The 19,370-nt window shown below is 43.3% G+C and overlaps 1 protein-coding gene across 2 annotated transcripts in view; it reads left to right on the forward strand.

The window, feature by feature from the left end:
• Nucleotides 1-3,900: 3,900 nt before the first annotated feature.
• The window catches only part of GSDME (gasdermin E), a 28,056-nt gene continuing 12,586 nt past the window's right edge, over nt 3,901-19,370 (forward strand). Inside the window, exons 1-5 of one of the 2 annotated variants that reach the window (XM_087753742.1) lie at nt 3,901-4,080; nt 5,906-6,019; nt 6,816-6,965; nt 8,453-8,683; nt 9,728-9,920. In XM_087753742.1, the coding sequence (XP_087609868.1) occupies nt 8,473-8,683; nt 9,728-9,920 (404 nt within the window). In that variant the 5' untranslated portion in view covers nt 3,901-4,080; nt 5,906-6,019; nt 6,816-6,965; nt 8,453-8,472. The remainder of the gene's footprint in view (nt 4,081-5,905; nt 6,020-6,815; nt 6,966-8,452; nt 8,684-9,727; nt 9,921-19,370) is intronic. The other variant, XM_087753828.1, reaches the window with a different exon arrangement.

Consider the following 19,370-nt stretch of genomic DNA (forward strand, 5'->3'; position numbering starts at 1 on the left):
CAAAATACCGGCTCAGATCTTTTATTCTTGCAAAAGGAAATAGGGGAAAAAAGAAGTCTGTTCTTTTGCTGGTGATTTGGCTTATATTGCTGGACATCTTTTAAAAGATTTGCTACCCCAAGTATCCTTCTTTTCTAAATAGAAGCCCAAAACAGTTTTACACTTTCTTCCCATTTCCTCCATAGAACTGAAGCCAGCAAAACCTTCTCCAGCCCGTGTGAGGGTTTAAAAAAAGCCTAGTGTGCAGCAACAGAGAGCTTTGGACAACCTCCTGACACGTCAATATACAGGCTGAATTTCAGTGAGCGCTTTCTAGCCAGGCTGGATGCAGCCTGAAACAACTCACTGATAGCTACAACGCATTATATACCATTAGTACTGCTGTTAATACTGACACCATGAAAGCATTTAGAAAAGTTTTTAAGAGAAAGAGACCAAAAAACCCAGCCATTTAAGACATTGCCCTTTGCAGCCAATTTTGGACTTGCATCCTAATGTCAACGGTTGAAAAGAATAAGGCCAGATTATGCCATCATACAAAAAAAAAAAAAAATCTAATGTCAAACGCTTATTGGGATGTGAAGACCTTTTCTGTAGCCAGTAGGAATAACCATTCTGCAATGCTGACATCTTGTGGTGGCCTGCTCAATGATTTCTTATTTTAATATCACGCCTGAGGAATTTCACACAGAGGTGTTCAAAGAGCATACAACTATTGTGCTGGGTTTCTTTTCCTTTCAGGCTACTATCTTTTGTGTTATTACTCACTTAATATGTGCATTACTCATTTTTTAAGTTGTGGCTGTGAAGTTCTCGTGTTGATTGTCTCATTTATTTAAATGAGGTAGCCAAATCTTCTCCCATACCAACAGCAGCTTGTCCCAGAGGCAAAAGTTTCTGGTTTCCCCTTCTGCTCTTTCTGCAAGAGGATCTTCTCGTGCAGGAGTAATGCAGAAGGATCGCCTAATGCAAAGTGATGCACTTCACACTTCAGCTCAGGAGATGGGAGTGCGTGGCAGACAGATCCCAGCGCAGACCAGACTCACAGTGTGCGTTTCTCTGATACGATGTTCTCCCCGCTGGCATCCCAGTCAGTCATGAAGTAACCGCATGCTGCGAGTTTTGACTGTGCAGTACACCTGAAGAGCATTTCCACGAAGACTGAAGGCTCAAGCTGGGTGTTCAATCCTAAATATCTCCTGTTTGCAGCTGGTTTTGATAACAGTCTTTGAAGCCTCTAAGTTAATTGCTGCATAGCCCCAAAACTGTTTGCTAACACCCAGATCTATGTTTCTGTCTCTTCTAAATAATGACAAGCATCTGAAAACTATCCTGTGTTGGCTTGTGTCTTTCAAGTGGATAGAAGATTCCTGCTCAAATTTTTTGCTTGAAAAGATGGAAATATTCCTGGTGTGGGCACCCTTTATTTGGTGCGCACACAACTGCTGGTAACATCCTTAAAATGACTAGCAAGTTTCACTGGTTTTATTTGTGTCCTCCCTCCCCAGTGAATATTTCCATGGTAATGTGGTTCAGTGCAACTTCCTGGCTTGATTTCTCAAAATATGCTTTGGCAGACATTTGCATTTGAAATGAATCACACATTCCCACTCCCTAGAAAAACACATGATAGCTGATGAAACGTCTACTATTACTGGCCACTGAGAGAGATTATTACTGGAGCTAGCGATTCTGCAGCTCAGTGCTAATCCTAAAAAGGATCTGCTGAGGATGTGTGGGTGCTTTTTCTCAGGATGAGGCTCTAGAAACAGAGCTTTATATTTTATTTTTTTAATTAGACCATAAAAAGTAAATTATCACAAATGCAGACACTTATTTAGTTCCATTCAGGCTATTTGTTCAAATTTCTGTAAGGAGATGCAACCCCAGAAGGCTAATCTATTTATCACTGATTCACTAAGGATGTCACCTGGCGGAATCAGAAAGGGGTGATGGATTAAAACCTCCTGAAACGAACTAGAAGTTCTGGATAATGTACGTAGTTAAACAGAATGGAAGAAATGGATGATACTTTAGCTATATGCATTAGCCATTACTTGTCACCTGGGACTGTTCATTCAACGACATGCAACTTCCAACTTCCCTTTGTTCCAAAGCCCAGGTGTTATTCCATTAAGATCTGGTGATGTGACACTTGTGGCTATACCCCACAGCCTCAAATGCGCTCTCTTCAAACCACTCGGGAAATACCTGGCCTGTGGCACAGTTCACTTGAAAAAGATTTTTTTTATGTTTACTGTCTTGCAAAACTGCTCCTTGGGTTTCTGCAGACTCATCTATTTCTCACTGGGTCAGTCCTTTGGTATCATAATGTTGTGGTTTAATCCCAGCCAGCAACTAAGCACCACACAGCCGCTCGCTCACTCTCCCCCTCCTGGTGGGATGGGGAAGAGTATCAGCAGGGTAAAAGTGAGAAAACTCACAGGTTGAGATAACAGTTCAAAATAAATAAAATAAAATAAAATAAAATAAAATAAAATAAAATAAAATAAAATAAAATAAAAACTACGATGATGATAATAATAACAATAATAGTGAAAAGGAAAACAACAACAAAAAAAGAACAAAACCCAGAAAAAACAAGTGACACCACCACTCGCCACCTCCAACCAATGCCCAGCCTGTCCCCGAGAAGTGGTCACCACCCCCCTGGCCAACTCCCCGTTTATCTACTGGGCATACGGTCATATGGTATGGAATAGCCCTTTGGCCAGTCTGGGTCAGCTGTCCTGGCTGTGCCCCCTCCCAGCTTCTTGTGCACCTGGCAGAGCAGGGGAAGCTGAAAAGTCCTTGACCAGTGTGAACTCTACTCAGCAAGAACCAAAACATTAGTGTTATCAGCATTATTCTCATCCTAAATCCAAAACACAGCACTATACTAGCTCCTAGGAAGAAAATAACTCTATCCCAGCTGAAACCAGGACATGTAAACAACCAGTTTGTTTTGTTCTGGTGTTGCATTGTTTCCAAAGGGCTGAGATAGAGTGACGGAGCTCAGCATTTCATACTGCAGTTCGTGAACCTGCTCCCTGTGCTCCATTGACGACATTTCTCATTTTCTGTGGTGCTGCTGCTCAAGGTCCCTGGACTAGGGACCTTGGCTCGGAAGGTCCCACTCGGACCACTGCGACTTTGCGAGGCCAGCTGTGCCAACCCTAAAGCTGCAAACCCGCTGCCAAAAACGTGGCAGGGCTGCTGCTTCCAGCAGATGCTGCACGCAGGCCGCTCACCCTCTGCGTTTCTGACCACGGGTGAGCCAAGCCAGATTTGAGAAGACGTCACAAAAATTTCCTTTTTAATTTTGTCATAAAATATCACTGTCAGGCAATTACCAGTAGGGAAAAGAAGCTGCCTGTGCTATTTGATGGGAAGTAACCATGCAAAACGAGCTCTCCCACCCTCTGGCTGAGCTGAGGGAACGATCGAGCCCTCCACCTCAGCCCCTCGCAGGGCCGCACCACCACGCAGAGCAGCCCCCCACGCAGACCTCCCGCTGGGCGCCCGGGCCGGGCAGCTGCCCCCCGCCCCGCAGCAGGCCCGCCACGGCCAGCAGCCCAGGCCACCCGTCCCCTGTGCGCAGCCACCTCAGGGCAGGATTTTCAACCCCCGGGGAAGATGAGGTGGACCCGGCGCAGGCAGGCGGGAGGGATGGTGAGGGAGGTTAAAAATCGCCCCGGGGTTTCACAGGCCGACTACGGTAGCAGCCCGGCCCAGCTGCCATGGGCTGAGGCGGCGGCCCTGCGCGGCAACATGGCGGCGGCGCGGCGCCTCCTCCCGCCTCGGCCCCCGCCTCGGCCCGCGCCCCGGGGCGCCGCCACCGCGCCCTCCCCGCACGGCCCGAGCACCCGGGCGTGGCTTGCCCTCCCCCCCGCCCCGGCCCTCGCCGCGCCCTTGCGCCGGCCAGAAAGCCCCTCTCCTTTCAGGGCTTCCCCCTGGCTCCCCGCTGAGCTTCGCCCTCCGCACCTCGCCTCGGGGCGCGGCGCGGCTCGGCACGGCACACCCCGCGGGCGGAGCTCGCCGCATCCTCGGGGCCCGGCGGCGGGGATCGCCGGGAGAGCCGTGAGTACGGGAGCGGGCCCGGGGAGGCGGTGGGGGGCTGGCCGTGCCCGCCTCCCCAGCGCCCGTTGGGGGGCCGCCGCCGCTCCTCCCTTGCCGGCGGGCCGAGCCCCCCGCGTCCCGCCGGCTGGCCGGGGCAGGCGGAGCGGGGCCGCGGTGCGCCGTGTGCCCCCCGCCGCCCCGCCCGAGCCTGTCACACGCTCAGGAGGAGCCGCTGCGGCCGCCTCGCTGAGTGCCGGAGCCCTGCTTTCTTCACCTGTCCGCCTGCCTGCGCCCCCCGCCTTCCCGAGGGGGAGAACGGCTGAACGGCTGCAGTTGACGTGTGGTGGCCCTGAGAGAGGTTTAAGCGTGGGGCGGCGGGGCCGCAGGAGCACTTGAGGGGGATCCCTGTGCTCGGACGCCCGCCTGAGCCTCCTCAGCGCGGGTCTTGGTGAGGTGGCCAGTTTTGTCCACCAAGGAGAAGGGCAGCCTGTCTGCTCTCACGCCTTGGGCCCGTTCTCGGCGTGTGTGGCTCCCGCCACGGGCCCTCGTGCCCCCGCCTCGCCGGACGGCACCCGCCAGCCCCGGGTGAGGGCCCCGCGGCCCTGTGGGGTGCATCGAGCCGCCATGGTTTTGTGCGGCATCAAGTCTTTGGAGGCACGTGCTGTGAAGTCCTCGAGGCACAAAAGAGGGCTACATCCAGGGCCAAAATTTATCGGATGTGTTTTCAGGGACCACATGCGTTCAAGGACTGAAACTCGTTGTGTGAACACCAGTGCTAGGCTTTGCGTGTTAGCTTTTATGGCTGTTTTTTAATTATCTCAAAAGGCGGTGAAAATAACTATAAGGTTTTGCAATAAAACACACATCCTGCTTGTCATCACTTCCATGCTTTAGTTGCCTTTTGGCGTAAACTTTGACTTCATTAGGATTCAAGGGCCGTTACCGCTGCTGCACAGCAGAGTTAAGGCCTAAAAGCTCTTCTGACCCTGCAGCTCCTGCGTGGTCATCTTTGGCCTTCAGGGGTTGTATTTCCTTACCACTTGGATTGGTGAGGGATGTGCTGACATTTGGCGATCCAGTTGTCACTCTCTTCCCAAATTCCCTGTGTACTGTGCCCAGTGTGCTGGGTAATCTTATGTTAAATGGAAAAAAAAGGTTTGTATTTTTTGTAAATGTTGGTGTGTGTATACAGAATGTAAGAAATATTGGGCAACTGTTCAGAACTTGCTTTTGTGCCAACAAAGGTAAACACTGATTATTCACAAAATGTTTCTTTGGATTTAATGTCTCACTTTATTGAGTTAGGGAGCTGTGATAAAGGAAAGAAGCAGGGTAAGATTTGTTTGTTTAAGTAAACAGTGGAGTTGCTGTAAATATCTTCACTTGATCTCATCTGCTTCATTGAATAGCCCAGGTTCAGGCTAATTTTAAATTTCTTGGTAGGCAAGGAAGGTACTCCTCCTTCCTTTTCTGCTTTCGTGCCTAGCTATCAATCTGCAAGAGTGAATTCACTCTGACCGGCTTTTCCTGCTAGCTTTGATACCTTCCCTTTAATTCTGCCAAACCAAGCACAGCTCTAACAAAATTTCCAGAGGAAGAAACTCCAAAAGCAGAGTTTTCTTAATGCTGTGTCCGTAACTGCTCCACGTCCATTCAGTCAGGATGCCATTGATCCTGGTAGCTGTATTAACTCCTGGATGTTGGCTAAGGGCATATTCAATTGCTATATGTCTGTTTTGTGAACTAGCGAAACAGGATATTTGGGTGTATTGTAGAATTTGTGTTAAAGGTGCTATATCCAAGGAGACATAAACAGGAATTTGGATAGAATATTCTTGCTTTGCAGGTACAGCTGCACCAGCAAATATGCTCCCTGCAAAGACGTTCCCAGCACAGCGAAGTGAGGGAGACGCCGATGTTGTCACTCTGAGGCTGAAGGCAGGCCCATCACTCCTGCCTGGTGAGTCTCAGCAGTCCTATAAGCACTCTGTGGTCTTTCCCAGATGTCCTTTTTGCTAGTCAAAAGCGTGGTGACTGGGAGCGAAGACAAACCACCACGAATCAGAAGTTTTATAGAATGGTGTTAATGGTTCTTCTCATGAGATTTAGTGAGTGTCTAACAATGCCAAATCATAGGAACTGTTTTTTGCAATTTGTCTCATCATAAACTCCTCGGAAATTGGTGGGCCTTTTTCTTTTCAGAGACTATGCCCATGTGAGTTGGTTATGTAGGAATAGGATCAGAATGAGTGAACAGTCATGTAAAGCACAGAAGTGTTTGAAGAAGGTTATGCTGGGGAAGAGCAGCTAATGCAGGCAATGAGAATTTTCTTGATGGTCCTCTGCATTACAAATCAGTCATGTGGTTGGTTGTGAAATACCGAGTCACATGAAAGAAGTCTCAGGGAAAAAGAAAACTAGTTTTTTGGGCCATTGGGGGGTAGGTTTGTTCGGTTTGTTGGTTTTTGTGTTTGTTTTTTTTTCATGCTGCAGTGGAGCTGCATTGCTTATTCTGTTGAAGTGTTCTCACTGAGATTAAAACTGGGGAAATTAAGGAGGAGAAATTTAAGAATGCAAAAAAGCAGTCTCAGTTCGGAGTTCAGGAAAAGGTCAGAGAACAATAAAGTCAGTGGAAGTATTCCCAGTGCATATAGCTGGGGCAGGATTGTTGCAGCCACAATTACAATGAAAGTCCTACAAGACTCTTCAGTGAAATGTTACGCGACTTTGACATTGTTCAAATCCTTCCCATGCAGGTGTTGTTGGGAAACACCCTTTCCTTGCTTACATAGACAACTAAGCGTAGGCCATAGGGGTTTCATGAGGAGATCGATACCTCAACATGAATTGGTAAATACTGTGTGAAATATTATCTGAAATGGGAATTGGGAAAAGCTAATGGAAAGGTAAGTTCCCATCTGCAAAACGGCTTTTTTTTCCACTGTCCTCCGGCTGATACTAGAACATGGAGCCTGTGGTCCAACCACTAACATCTTTATTTTGTTTTCCATTTTCTCTCAATGATCCTCAGTGCCCACTGCAATATCAATTTTTGTTTGAAGTCTCTTCTAACTTATTATGGCCTGTATTTGTAAATGACAAATCTAACGGAGCAAGACAGGTAATTAATCATGAACATGTGGATACCCAGCTAAGACATCTTATGATCTTAGTTGAACTTTCCAGTCAGTGTCAGCTGGAGGATTCAAAGGAATGCTGCTGCCTTTAAAAAACTGGCTTAATTCTGGAAATATCATTACATCAAGTAACACAGAGTTGAAAAACTAAAAAAGATTAGATTTTTTAAAAAGATCAAAAATTAGTTGATTAGTCTTGTGTGCTAAGCACTTGTGAATGGTCATTTTTACCATTTCTCCTGTGAGTTTAGCCAGTTTCCCTTATTGAAAAAGTTCTTTGTAAATACAGCAAAGTGCATTGCTTGGGGTAAAGGAAACCTTACACAATAAGAGATGCCAATGTTTTTTTTAATTTAAGACATTTGAAAGCTAGAATAAGATAATGTATGTAGCTGTTTAGCAGATACGAATCACAGTTGCAAATAACATATGTTCAGTTTATCTGTAGTTATGCTAACGGGAAATAGAAAATTGAAAAACATTGAAGGAAAGAAAAAAATTAATTGGGACTTTCCAGGGACGTAGTTCAGAAACAGAACTTAGTCACAAAGATGCCAGCACAAATATTTATTGCTTTTTATAGAATAATTTTTATTATCCCTATGTGTGTTTGCTCATTATTAAAAAGATCAAGATAATTTGTGTGAATAATACCTCATTACCTTATATGGAGTAAGATAATTTTATGTTCAGTAATAAAAGAAGTATTCTGCGGGGAGGCAGAAATCCTCTGCCATCGCACCGCTGCTCGTGTCGTCCCAGCCGGTCTTTGCGCGGTGCTCAGTAGATGCTTTTTCTTAGAACTTCGGGTACACTGTGTAAGTTTTTTTCCTCCCTACCAGATTAATTACCTGTGAACGTTCCTTGAAGGAACTTTTCAGCTGTAGATTGGAATATTTATTTTCTCACACATTTCTTTTCTTTCTTCATTATCTAAATGATCCTAAATTTCATGCATTATTACTGTAATGTTTAAGCCTTGCATATCATGTTTGCAGTGCATTGTTCTTTCCTTATTCACTGTTGCTTATTTAAAATTTTAACTAAAATTTTTTCGTCTGTTACTGTGAGAACCTTTTTACTTTGGGATAAGTGGTTTAAACTGTCACGATTCCCAGCTCAGAGTGGAGACGGCAGGGTGAAAACACTACCTGTTCCTGCATTAGTACCAATACTATGGAGAGCTTCTTAAAGTAACAATGTAAATATTTATACCTTCCAACTGTAGTTGTTGAAAAACTAATGTATTCTTTCAGACTTTAATTGATTCCCCAAGATGTTTGCAAAAGCAACAAAGAATTTTGTGAGAGAAACCGACAGTGGAGGCGACTTGATCCCTGTCTCCCACTTGAACGCCTCAGACAAGCTGCAGCTTCTGAGCTTAGTAACAAAGAGGAAGAAATTCTGGTGCTGGCAGAAGCCCAAGTATCATTTCTTGACAGTCACCCTGAGTGATGTGCTTACTGAGGACAAACCGATAAAACCAGGTAAAACCATACTCAGGCAGCGCTATTATCGCAGATAAAAAGAATGCAAAGCCTAATCTTTTTTGTTATTATTCTCAGTCGTGTTACTGGAGGGCTTGTTTCAGAGGAATGCTCTGAAGTATTCTCCATCTGTGGAAATGAGATGACTGGATCTTTTCTCACTTGACAATTCATTTAACTAAAACCAGTAATAATAAATGTTTGTTTTATAAAAACGTTTTGCCTAGATAGACTGCTGAAATTGAGTGCTGAAGGTTGTCAAGCTGTACAGTCCTACCATTTAATAACAGTGCTGTCTGCAGCCAGAGGAGCTCCCCTAGAATATTTTTGGGGGATTCCAGTATGTGATAGTCGTGTGAAACTGTACTGTGCTCCAGGTCAAAAAGTACTGGATAAACAGTGTCTTGTTGGTGACCCTTGTACTTCTTTCTTCATCCAACTGTAGCAGTCCTAACCGGGTTTTAGGATTAATGATCTGGAATCCCATATTTCTGGGCATGTCACAATGCCATACAGGAAAACAGATAAGTTCCTAAGGTTAGATGTTAATTGTAGCTGGCTTGGAAGATTAGCTGATTCTGAGTCAGTTCTTTGGTTTATAGGTGTATAAGATTCAGGGTTGTTTTAAGCCAATTAGATGCTTCCACTGGTTTTCAGTGAGCTTTGGGACAGCCCTGTAATGAGATAATGGCAAAATATTGACCCTGTAGTACAAGCAAGTCTGCTTTGTAGTTTTTCTTTGTAGCTGAAATAAGTTTCAGTCATTCTTTATCAATCTTCCATAGCATCTGAGCTCAGCATTTCAATCACCTTATGTTTTCCTAAAATGGCAAAATATAAAAGAGAGCAGAGCAAAGATGATGAAAATATGGAGGAAGCAGAAGTAAGAGTTGCAGAGCTGTAAATTTCATTATTTACCTGTTCTATGCTGTTCCTTGTCTTCACTAACTTGTCATATTCTGTAAGTTTCTGTTTTTCCAATCACTTCAGGACCGTTTCAGCACTTCTCTTCACAGGTAGAAATTACTTTTATTGCTTTCCTAGTAATTGTGGAGTCTGACTTTGCAAAATATATGGGGAAGTTTGAAGATTTTGTTCAAGGAAGTATTGAAACTTCATTTGGAAAGATCAGCCTGGGAGCTGGAGGGAAGGGCTATGTGGAAAACCAGTCCTCATTTGGAAACCTGAGGAAGCAGGAGATTGACTTGCAGCAGCTTATGAAAGATGTCAAGGACAGGTATGTTTTTAATGTGGGCATTGCAATGGCCAGGAAAGATTCCTGAGCTGAAAAGACTTGGGCCAGCTGTGATCACTGAACAATTGATTCTGTAGTGTTGCCATAGTTTGAGAATTATTTTTATTGTAAGCTCTCATTTTGGGGTGATAAATCATATATACCAAAATGAAAATTTCCAGATTTTGAGAGCTTGATGGTCAGACCTTTCCCTTTCATTTTAAAAACATTTCTCTGCTATTTCATCTTACGTTATTTGCATGAATTACCATGTGGAACAAGGGTCAAATCCTTCTTTGGGGGACTGTACTGAGGTAACAGTCTGGAAAAAAAAATGGGTTGGTTTCTGTATGTTACTGGGGCAAATGCTATGGAAACTGAGTTCAGAACTACCAATATTCTTGTAAGCATGCTTTATAATTTTTTTGTGTGTGTGAGCTACTGTGCTAGAAAATTGGATTATTTGAAGCTGAAGGAGCAGTAAAGGTAAGCAGGCATGGTCAATGCATGATTTAGTAGTTGAACAAAACATAGTTTATAGATCTGTTGCTCACTGTTGTACACTGTACTAACTGAGGGGAATACCCCAGCTTTTCCAAACTATAATCTTAATTTTACAAGATATGCAATGCTTCCAGTCCTACTCTGAAATGAGATCGATTTTATCTTGCAGTAAGACAGTCATGGACCAACGCCTAACTTGGCAACCAGCTGACAAGTCAGGGGTCTATTCTGTATTGCAGGTCCTGACTTGTGGGAGATGAGGGTGGTTTGTTTGTGACAGCATTGTACCCTAGATCTGTAGGAGGTGGTATAATACATTTTAACAGCCTTTGCTGATGCTCTGAAGATAAAGATGATAGGTTTTTGTTATCAGTGCAAAAGTTGTCAGAAGCAGTGTAAATTTTCTTTAGAAACACTGATGTTCTAGAAATAGTCAATTCTCCATTTTCACAGGAACAAATGGCTGCTGTTCTTTTTATTGTGAGCATTCACAAGTCAACAAACTTATTCTAATAAGGCACCTTGCTATCTTTGTACTAAATGCCTTATTAAAAGCAGAAAATACTGGGTTAAATGTGTGTACCAGGCCTGTGAAATTAGTATGCATCTAGTATCAGAAAAATAGTGTCAGTCAAGATTTAGAATCTTGCTTCTAACACTAGATAGAGTCTTGTAGAAAACCAAACTACAGTAACTTCTATTTAGATCAGTAAGTTTTTGCTTAGTTTTCTGCAGTAAGTTACCTACTTGATGCAAACAAGTAATCCTCCCATAGCAAATCAAATTTACTTCAGCACAGGTTATAATCCTGAATGTAACTAAATACTTAAAAATATATTATCTTCTTTTGAGTGTGGAAAATCAGTAGCTCTACACTGATCTGAATATAACTAAACAAGGTTAATGTGTGTGCCCCTTTATACAAGGAGCTAGTTCTTAGATGCTCACAGCTCGTTAAGGCTTATGACGCAAAGTGTATAACTGATATCCAGTCAGTCTGGCTTCTGCCAGGTCACTGAAAATAATGAGAATAGCATAATTTCTATTTTCTTCCTTCAGTATCACAGCGAGGCTCACTGGAAATTGTGGCAATGCCTTAAAAATGAAATTCCAGTTACTCATTTATAAATATTCTGTGATTTATGATGGATTGTGTCCAAGCTTCTAGCTTTAGTCTTGTTCATGGAGCATTGTGTGGAATTCAGGAATTCAGCATTCAGGAGTACTGGTGCCTAGAAGTTAGTGATTTTTGGATGCAAAGCATTATGGTGCTAAGAGGATGTTTACCCATCAGTCCTTGTGAAATGAGAGTTAGCGAAGTGTTCTCGATTTCGTATAATGACATACGTTGCTTGTGCTCATTAGATCAATTGTTGCTTCCTTTATTATTTCTATATATATAGCTTAATTAAGTTGCATTTTAAAACGTGGTTCTTGTATTAGGCTGTTTAAGTCAAAGTTGCAGATAAATAGCAGAAAACTCCAAAAAAAAAAAAATAGTCAAAGCGGATATGGCTTCTAAACTAAGTCTTCAAGGTTGAGCAAGCTGGAAGTGCTGAGTGGCAGCAAATCGGTTTCCTGTCACTTCTTACGTGAACCTTCTGAAGGAGAATCCTACTGATCTTTTAATTAGATTCCAGATGCCAGACTGGCTCTCCTTTTCTGAAAAGGGGTGACAGCTGAAGGATGTGGGATGAGATCCTTCCTGATTTGCAGAAGTAATGACATTTTAAATGCAGAACACATTTCTTAACATAATATGCAATATAAAAATAAAGTTAAATGGTACTTTTAGGTATATAAACTTGGCATATTTTATATTATTTTTGCTTTTTGTATTACATTGTGCTTGCTAATTGACACGGTACTGTAACATACTGGTTTTAGGTCAGAGTCCTATGCCTTTAACTCAAGCGAGATTGCTATGGATTTAAGAGTATATTCCATCTTCTATTTTAAGGCTTTCAATACTGTCTGCCATAAGATCCTCATAGAGAAGCTGATGAAGTACGGGCTGGATGAGCAGGCAGTGAGGTGGATAGAAAACTGGCTAAATGGCTGGGCCCGGAGCGTATTGATCAGTGGTACGAAGTCTAGTTGGAGGCCAGTGACTAATGGTGTACCCCAGAGGACACTACTTGGTCCAGTCCTGTTTAACATCTTCATTAGTCATCTGTGTGATGGGGTCGATGAGTGTACCCTCAGCAACTCTGCTGATGACACAGAACCGGGAGGAGTGGCTGATAGACCCAGAGGGTCACGATGCCGTCTGGGGGACCTCAACAGGCTGGGCTGGTGGGAACCTCATGCAGTTCAGCAAAGGGAGGTGCAAAGTTCTGCATGCAGAATAACCCCGGGCACCAGTACATGCTGTGGGCTGACTGTCTGGAAAGCAGCTTTGCAGAAAAAGACCTGGGGGTCCTGGTGGACACCAAGTTGGACATGAGCCAACAACATGCCCTCACTGCAAAGCAGACCAAAGGTATCCTGGACTGCATGAGGAGGAGTGTGCCAGCAGGTTGGGGGAGGTGATCCTTCCCCTCTACTCAGCACTCGTGAGGCCACACCCTGGAGTACTGTGTCCAGTTCTGGGCTGCCCAGTATAAGGGAGAGATGGGCATAGTGGAGAGAGTCCAGTGAAGGGCCACTAAGATGCTGAAGGGACTGGAGCACCTCACATTTGAGGAAAGGCTGAGAGAGGTGGGGCTGTTCAGCCTGGAGAAGAGAAGGCTTGGGGGCAGATCTTATTAATATGTATAAGTACCTGAAGGACAGATGCAAAGAGGAAAGAGCCAGGCTCTTTTCAGTGGTGCTCAGTGACAGAACATGAGGCAATGGGCACAAACGGAAACACAGGAGGCTCTGTCTGAACATCAGGAAACGCTTTTTCACTGTGAGGGTGACTGAGCACCGGCACAGGTTGCCCAGGGAGGCTGTGAAGTCTCCGTCCTTTGAGACATGATCGTAGGCAGTCTGCTCCGGGTGGCCCTGCTTGAGCAGGGGGGTTCGACCAGATGACCTTCCAACCTCAGCCATTCGGTATTCTCCCCATCGGTGAAAAGGATTATGAGGAGGTTGTCATCTTTGTAGTTCTCATGGATTAACAAATTTGCTTTTTTGTTTTTACCATTTCACTAAGTTGTGTTGGGTGATTGATACAGAAGTTCTGAGAGGACAGTGACAGCAGAGAGAAAGAAACAGGACCATGTGGCAGCAGTCAGTCAGTCCACATCAGCTGCAGAAAGGTTTGCCTGTCACAATTCCGTCATTTCATGTGAATGATTCCTAACTGTATGGTTAGCATATTAGAAAAAAGGGTAAGTGTTATTAGTAGTATACGCTGGCATGATTGAAAGATATTTTTACGCTATTGCATATTGCACTTAAATATGGACTTTCATTGATTCAATTATTGTCCACACTGAGACAAAAATAGGTGCCTATTCCTAATCTGAGTAGAGTGGAAATTCATCCCATTTTGTTATTTATTCTTTAAAACTCCTTGAGCATTTATGCATATGATGAGGAAACCATTCAGTTTTCTACCAAAGGTGCTACATGGGTAATATGAAGTCACAGAACGTTATGACGCAGGATTGAATAAAATCAATTCTGTGTGTCTGTGATTTAAAAAATAAAGGAGGGTGCCAAATAGAAAATAGAGGAACTGTCTTGGCACTTGCACTCTCAGAAGTCTTTGGCATTCTTGTGGAAGATGTTCTATGAAGTAATTGGTTATTCTGTAGGGAAAATTGTGAAATGCTATCAATAAGCTGACTGTAGCAGATACTGTGTTCCGGTATGACTGTAAGAAGTAGGTCAGAGAGGTTATATTTGAAACGGATTAACAAAAGAAATATTATGCGTCTGTGCTTGGTGGAATGTGGCAGAGTGAGGTCTGGTGGATTTTACTCCATGGCACTTATGTAGAGGTCTCTATTAGAGCAGGAACAAAGCTGGGTGAGGGCTCTCACTGTGCAGCAAGCAGCGTTTGTATGGAAGACATCAGACTCTCGTGCATTATAAATGAAGTGGAGAAGACTGAACAAGTTGAGGAATTTTGGCCGAGCAGTGAGAGAGGTTTTGAAGTTAGTCATGTGGATGTTATGGAAGAAGTTGCATTTGGGTGAGGCTGTGTGAGTGGGCCACCCATGTCTCTGCTGCTGGGAGAGGAGGTGTGTTGAGCTGACATTGCCCAGTGCAGGACTGAAAAGGTTTTTCACTTGTGGGTAGTTTAGACTAGTGAGAATTTGTGCAGGCAGACAACAGTGCTGACTTCAATGTGAGGATGGAGAGTGCTCAGAGCAGTAACCAGTCTTTTTTGTATTCGTAGTAAATTGGCAAGGACCTTGCTTTGAGGATTTGTGAGGTGGGTTACTGAGAAGACTAGACAGATTTGATGGAAAAATGGTCTTAGCCCCCCTCCTTTGTGGACGGTCTGGTCAGAGATTCTCTACCTGAAGGAAAGATTCTCAGTCTCAGCTGTGGGGTTTAGAGCAGGCTCCTGCTCTCTCCTTCAATGGTGAGAGCCTGCTCTATTGCCAGGTGTTGTCTGTTTTTTCTTACCTTCCATTAGTTTCTGCCTTTCTCCCTTATTTTCTGCTTCCAGTCTGCAGCAAATTGCCTTTGTGCCTCTCTCTTCTCCGCTGCTTTCCTCATGCAAGAAGAAAAAGGTTGAATAAAAGTGAAGGAAGCCTTTGCATTACAGGAGAGTGGAAGTGTTTAATCCAATTAAATGTGGAGAGAGTGAGACCAAAGTTTGAAGAAATTCTTTTCTGTTCACGTTTGTCCTATAGAGCTTCCAGCTTAGTAAATCATTGACCTCAGGAAGGTTATTTAAGCAGAACAAACAATGAAACAAACCCCCCAAATCCTTATCTTTTAAATTGTCTTTATTTATACAGGCTCATACCCTGTGTGTTGATAATAGGACTTGGCAAACCAGCATCTTATTGTATTTTATACAGTATTAGTTTTGAGTACTTCAGCTCAGATCCTTAAGGTGGGAAGGAATACAGTGAGGTAGTACAGGTCACACAAGATCGGTGAGGGCTTCTGTACAATAGATGGTGAAGGAGATGATAAGAGTGATGGTTGTAGAACAGAAGTAAAAGCTCTGAAATGTGACGTGTAAAATAAAACAATGCAATGCAGTTTGTGTGCCTGCATGCATGTATTCTCAGGGGTTTAGCTCAACCATCTCGTGTTATTCAGATATCTTCTTGGTATTCAGAGTGTTATGCTAGCAAATGAGTTCAGCTTTTGCAAAAATACACTCATAGATTCAGCAGCCATTGCCCTGCAATACTTTAAGCCCTATTCTGATTGTCAAACTTTAACCCTGTTGCATTTTGCTCTTGATAGCTATTTTCAATGATAATTTAGATAAGCTGGTTATTTGCTTACCTCACGTTGTCTCCTGTTTGAGTCACTGAGAAGAGCGGAATGTTTTGCCTTCCACAGGCTCTGCCCTGGTGATAACCTGTGACGTGCCCACACACAACCCTAGAGTCTAAGGGGTTTTATGATAGAAAGTTCAGTGCCAGAATTCTGGAGGAGAGCATTTAACTGTGCTGTCCTAAAAGAAGAGGTATTTGTGGCTGTTGGTAAGGATTATACGTTTTAAAGGTCTGAATCCAGTGCTCACTAAACTGAGTAGGAAGAGGAAGGCATTTCAGCTGGCTTTACAGTTGAACACATCCCACTGAAGTCACTTGAATCTTGGGGCTGAGGCAGTGGCCGTGTCTCTGCCACACAATGCAGCTCTGTGCAGAGGACCCCAAGTTGCCTCCGAGACGCCATGCCTGCGGCAGTGCCGCATCAGGGACCGAAGCAGGTAGCTCTGTGCCCCTATGGCGTTAGTGTCGCTGCGTAGCCTCCAGTGCTGCGGCAGCTCATCCAGCGCTGCCTCAAAAATTTCTTCATTTTCTACCTATATCTTCTGACTCTTTTGTTCTGCCAGTCTGCTGTTAGTTCTGCATCTGAAGCTCAAAGCCAGGAGCATAAGGGGGTCTGAGCCAGTAGATGGAAGAAAAAGTCTCTTCAATTATTTTGGTCATTCATTTGTATAGAGTTAAATCATACTCTGTATGCTTCTTATGTTAACACTCATTCAGAAACAGCAAATCCCTATTTAATCTGTATTTTTCTACCTTTGATTGTTTTGTTTCTTTTGCTGTAACTTTTGGGGATATCTGGTGAGTTTGTCCTCTAAAGTAGGCAAAAAATACATCATGTGAAAGCAAATGACAAATTGCTTTTGTGCTGCTTCATTGTATTTCTTCCCCTGTGGCTTCTTAGGTTGAATGTTAAAATTGCAAGTTCTTAGTGCCTTAATTTGTGTTTTCAAGATGCTTAGGACACCTCTTCAGAATCATAAATAATTATTGTGACATATATCATAGGCTCGATGGTCTGTTATTGTGATAACTTATAGCTCTGGCTTGGCAGACACTTCTAAGAGCAGTGGTGTTTGTGACTGCTTGACATTTCTTCAATTTTTGCGTAATCCAAAGATTCATTGCATTCCAAGCATAAAGCATGGCTTTGCACTAAAAGGAAAAAACGTTGTATTAATAATCTCAGGAATGTTTGGGGATGCTTTTCTAGTGGCTGCTGCATTGCTTCAGAGGTATTTTCTTTCTCTTATTTAAACAATCAACTTTAAGGTTTTCAGACAGTTCATTCCAACTGATTGAACTTTCATATAAGCATGTAACTCTCCAAAGACCAAAAATTGCCTCAGGATATTTTTAATTTAATAAAGAACCAAGCTGACTTCAGACTTTATACAGACTGCTTAAATCCAAAGCTCCAGAATCTAATAAATCTAAAACTTTTTAATTAAAAGTGGAGATATCTCGATTTAAATAAAGCAGAGTCAGACATGTCTTTCTCTCATATTTTTGGGGAATTGCCATTTAGCCCCATGAATAGCCATTTACAGTAAAAGGGAGGAGAAAAGACTGAATAAGTTGAGTCAGGGATAGCAATCTTTTAATCTTCCAACTGTCTTGCTAGAGTTATCTGTTCATACAAAATATGACATCTCATCTGAAGACCTCCAATGGGTATTTTGCAAAAGTATAATATAATTGACACATTTTAATCAATCAAATACAGTTAAGAATTTGCTTTAACTGTTAGCAGAAAGACTGTTAACACCCCCAGAAGACAGGGTAGTGATTTTTGTCATCTTTTCTTAGAAAATAATCCTCTCTTGTTGTTTCTGGGCATTCACTTTCTTACTTCTGCTCATTCCAGTAAGTACCTAACTATAGATATAAGTCCAGCAGCATTTAGCCGTGCTGAATTATGTTGTGGAGTAGGGATGACTTGTTAAGTTGGAGGCATGGGCTAGAGATTTGAGGTCCCTCCCACAGTTAATTATTCTTTCGACTGTAACAGTCCTGGTCATTAATTGTAAATTGTGAGGTTATACAGATGAGTTACACAGGAGTGTATAGCGGGTGATGTTTTAGTAATCTTTCCCAATCCCAAAATCCATGATATCTGTTCTGTTTTTTCTCTTCCAGCCTTTTGAATTACTTGGTCGGTGCTGATCCCACTCGGCCAGTTCAGGGTTTAAGTGAACACTGAAACAGACCCTTAGCAAGCTGTGAGGGTTGACATTGAGGTGTCGCTCTCTTTACATGCTGTTCATCCCTCAAGGAGAAATTCTGGTCTTACTTAGTATTTGGAGTGAGAACGTAAAAATTTGGCAGCAGCACGTCAGGGCGCTCCTTTGCCTGGACGTGGGCCTTCAGAGGCCAAACCGGCATACCTAGTGATGGTTGCCTTGAGCTGTCCTAGTCCAGGGTGAGTCCAGACATCAGCACTTGGGTGCAAAGGAGCCCACATCACCTCCTCTGTCGGGAAGCAACTGATGGCACATCTGCAGCAGGTAGACGGATGTACAAATACAGGGGTGACAGGACTGAATGATGACAAGGAGGTAAATGAGACCGAGTTTGGCCAGACAGGGCTGGAAAGCAGTAACAATGAACTGTGAGAAGGGGGGGAAGCTAAGGCTGGGAGCTGTGGGCAGCTGGTGTCATCTGAGGGGAGAAGATAGCAGAGAAATGAAGTGGGATGGGTGAGCTGGCTGGCTGTAGAACAAAGCTGAGATGAATGAGAAGGAGGGTGAAGAAATGGGACTTGATCTGGTCAGGTAAGAGAGAGAAAACTGAGGACTATTCTAAGGAAAAGTGGGGCTTGATTACAAAGGGAAAAACTAACCAGACTGGAAGATTGCTTGCTATATATTTCCTAACTTCCACTAGCTTTTCTGCAACTTCACTTCACTCCTTCTAAGCAGAGCTTTGTGATGTGTGGATAATACTATTATATTACACGCTTATTATGTATTATGCTATTATACATATTTTTGTTGTGTGTACGCATGCATAATGTATGCAGTAGTGTGCTAGGCTGCAGGGAGCTCATAATATGGACCATGAGCACAGGTCTTTTGTACTCCCTGGTAACTCTTTTGGTTGAAATAATTCTTTTGAGTAAAGACTGCAGGATGTGGCCCACTGACTTACTGAAACTGTACTAACATGAGACTCTGAAGAGAACGGTTAGTCAGCATCCCATGCCATGGCCAAGTTAATGTCAGTGTGAGTTCACAGTAGCAGAGAATTCAATCCAGTGTACACCAGCCTGGCTGGTTGTTTTCATATTACACTGGAAGCTTGAAGTTGTCTTTAGTTCTTCCTTGCTTTTTTTTGCTTAGAAAGTAGCCAGACAACTGCTGTTTTTGCTCAGGGTAAGGAATCAAGAATTCAATACATGTTTTGGGACTTGCTGTGTAATACAGATATTTACTGCTACCAAATAACAAAAAAGGACATAATAATCTTGAGGAGACTGCTCATACAGAAACCATTGTTATTCTTACAATAAAAGCTTATTCAAGCAATTAAGAAGATGTTTTTTCTCAGTTCT

The sequence above is a fragment of the Nipponia nippon genome, unplaced genomic scaffold, assembly GCF_047370975.1.
Source record: "Nipponia nippon isolate SJK-2023a ecotype South Korea unplaced genomic scaffold, ASM4737097v1 scaffold_1, whole genome shotgun sequence".
Lineage (NCBI taxonomy): Eukaryota > Metazoa > Chordata > Aves > Pelecaniformes > Threskiornithidae > Nipponia > Nipponia nippon.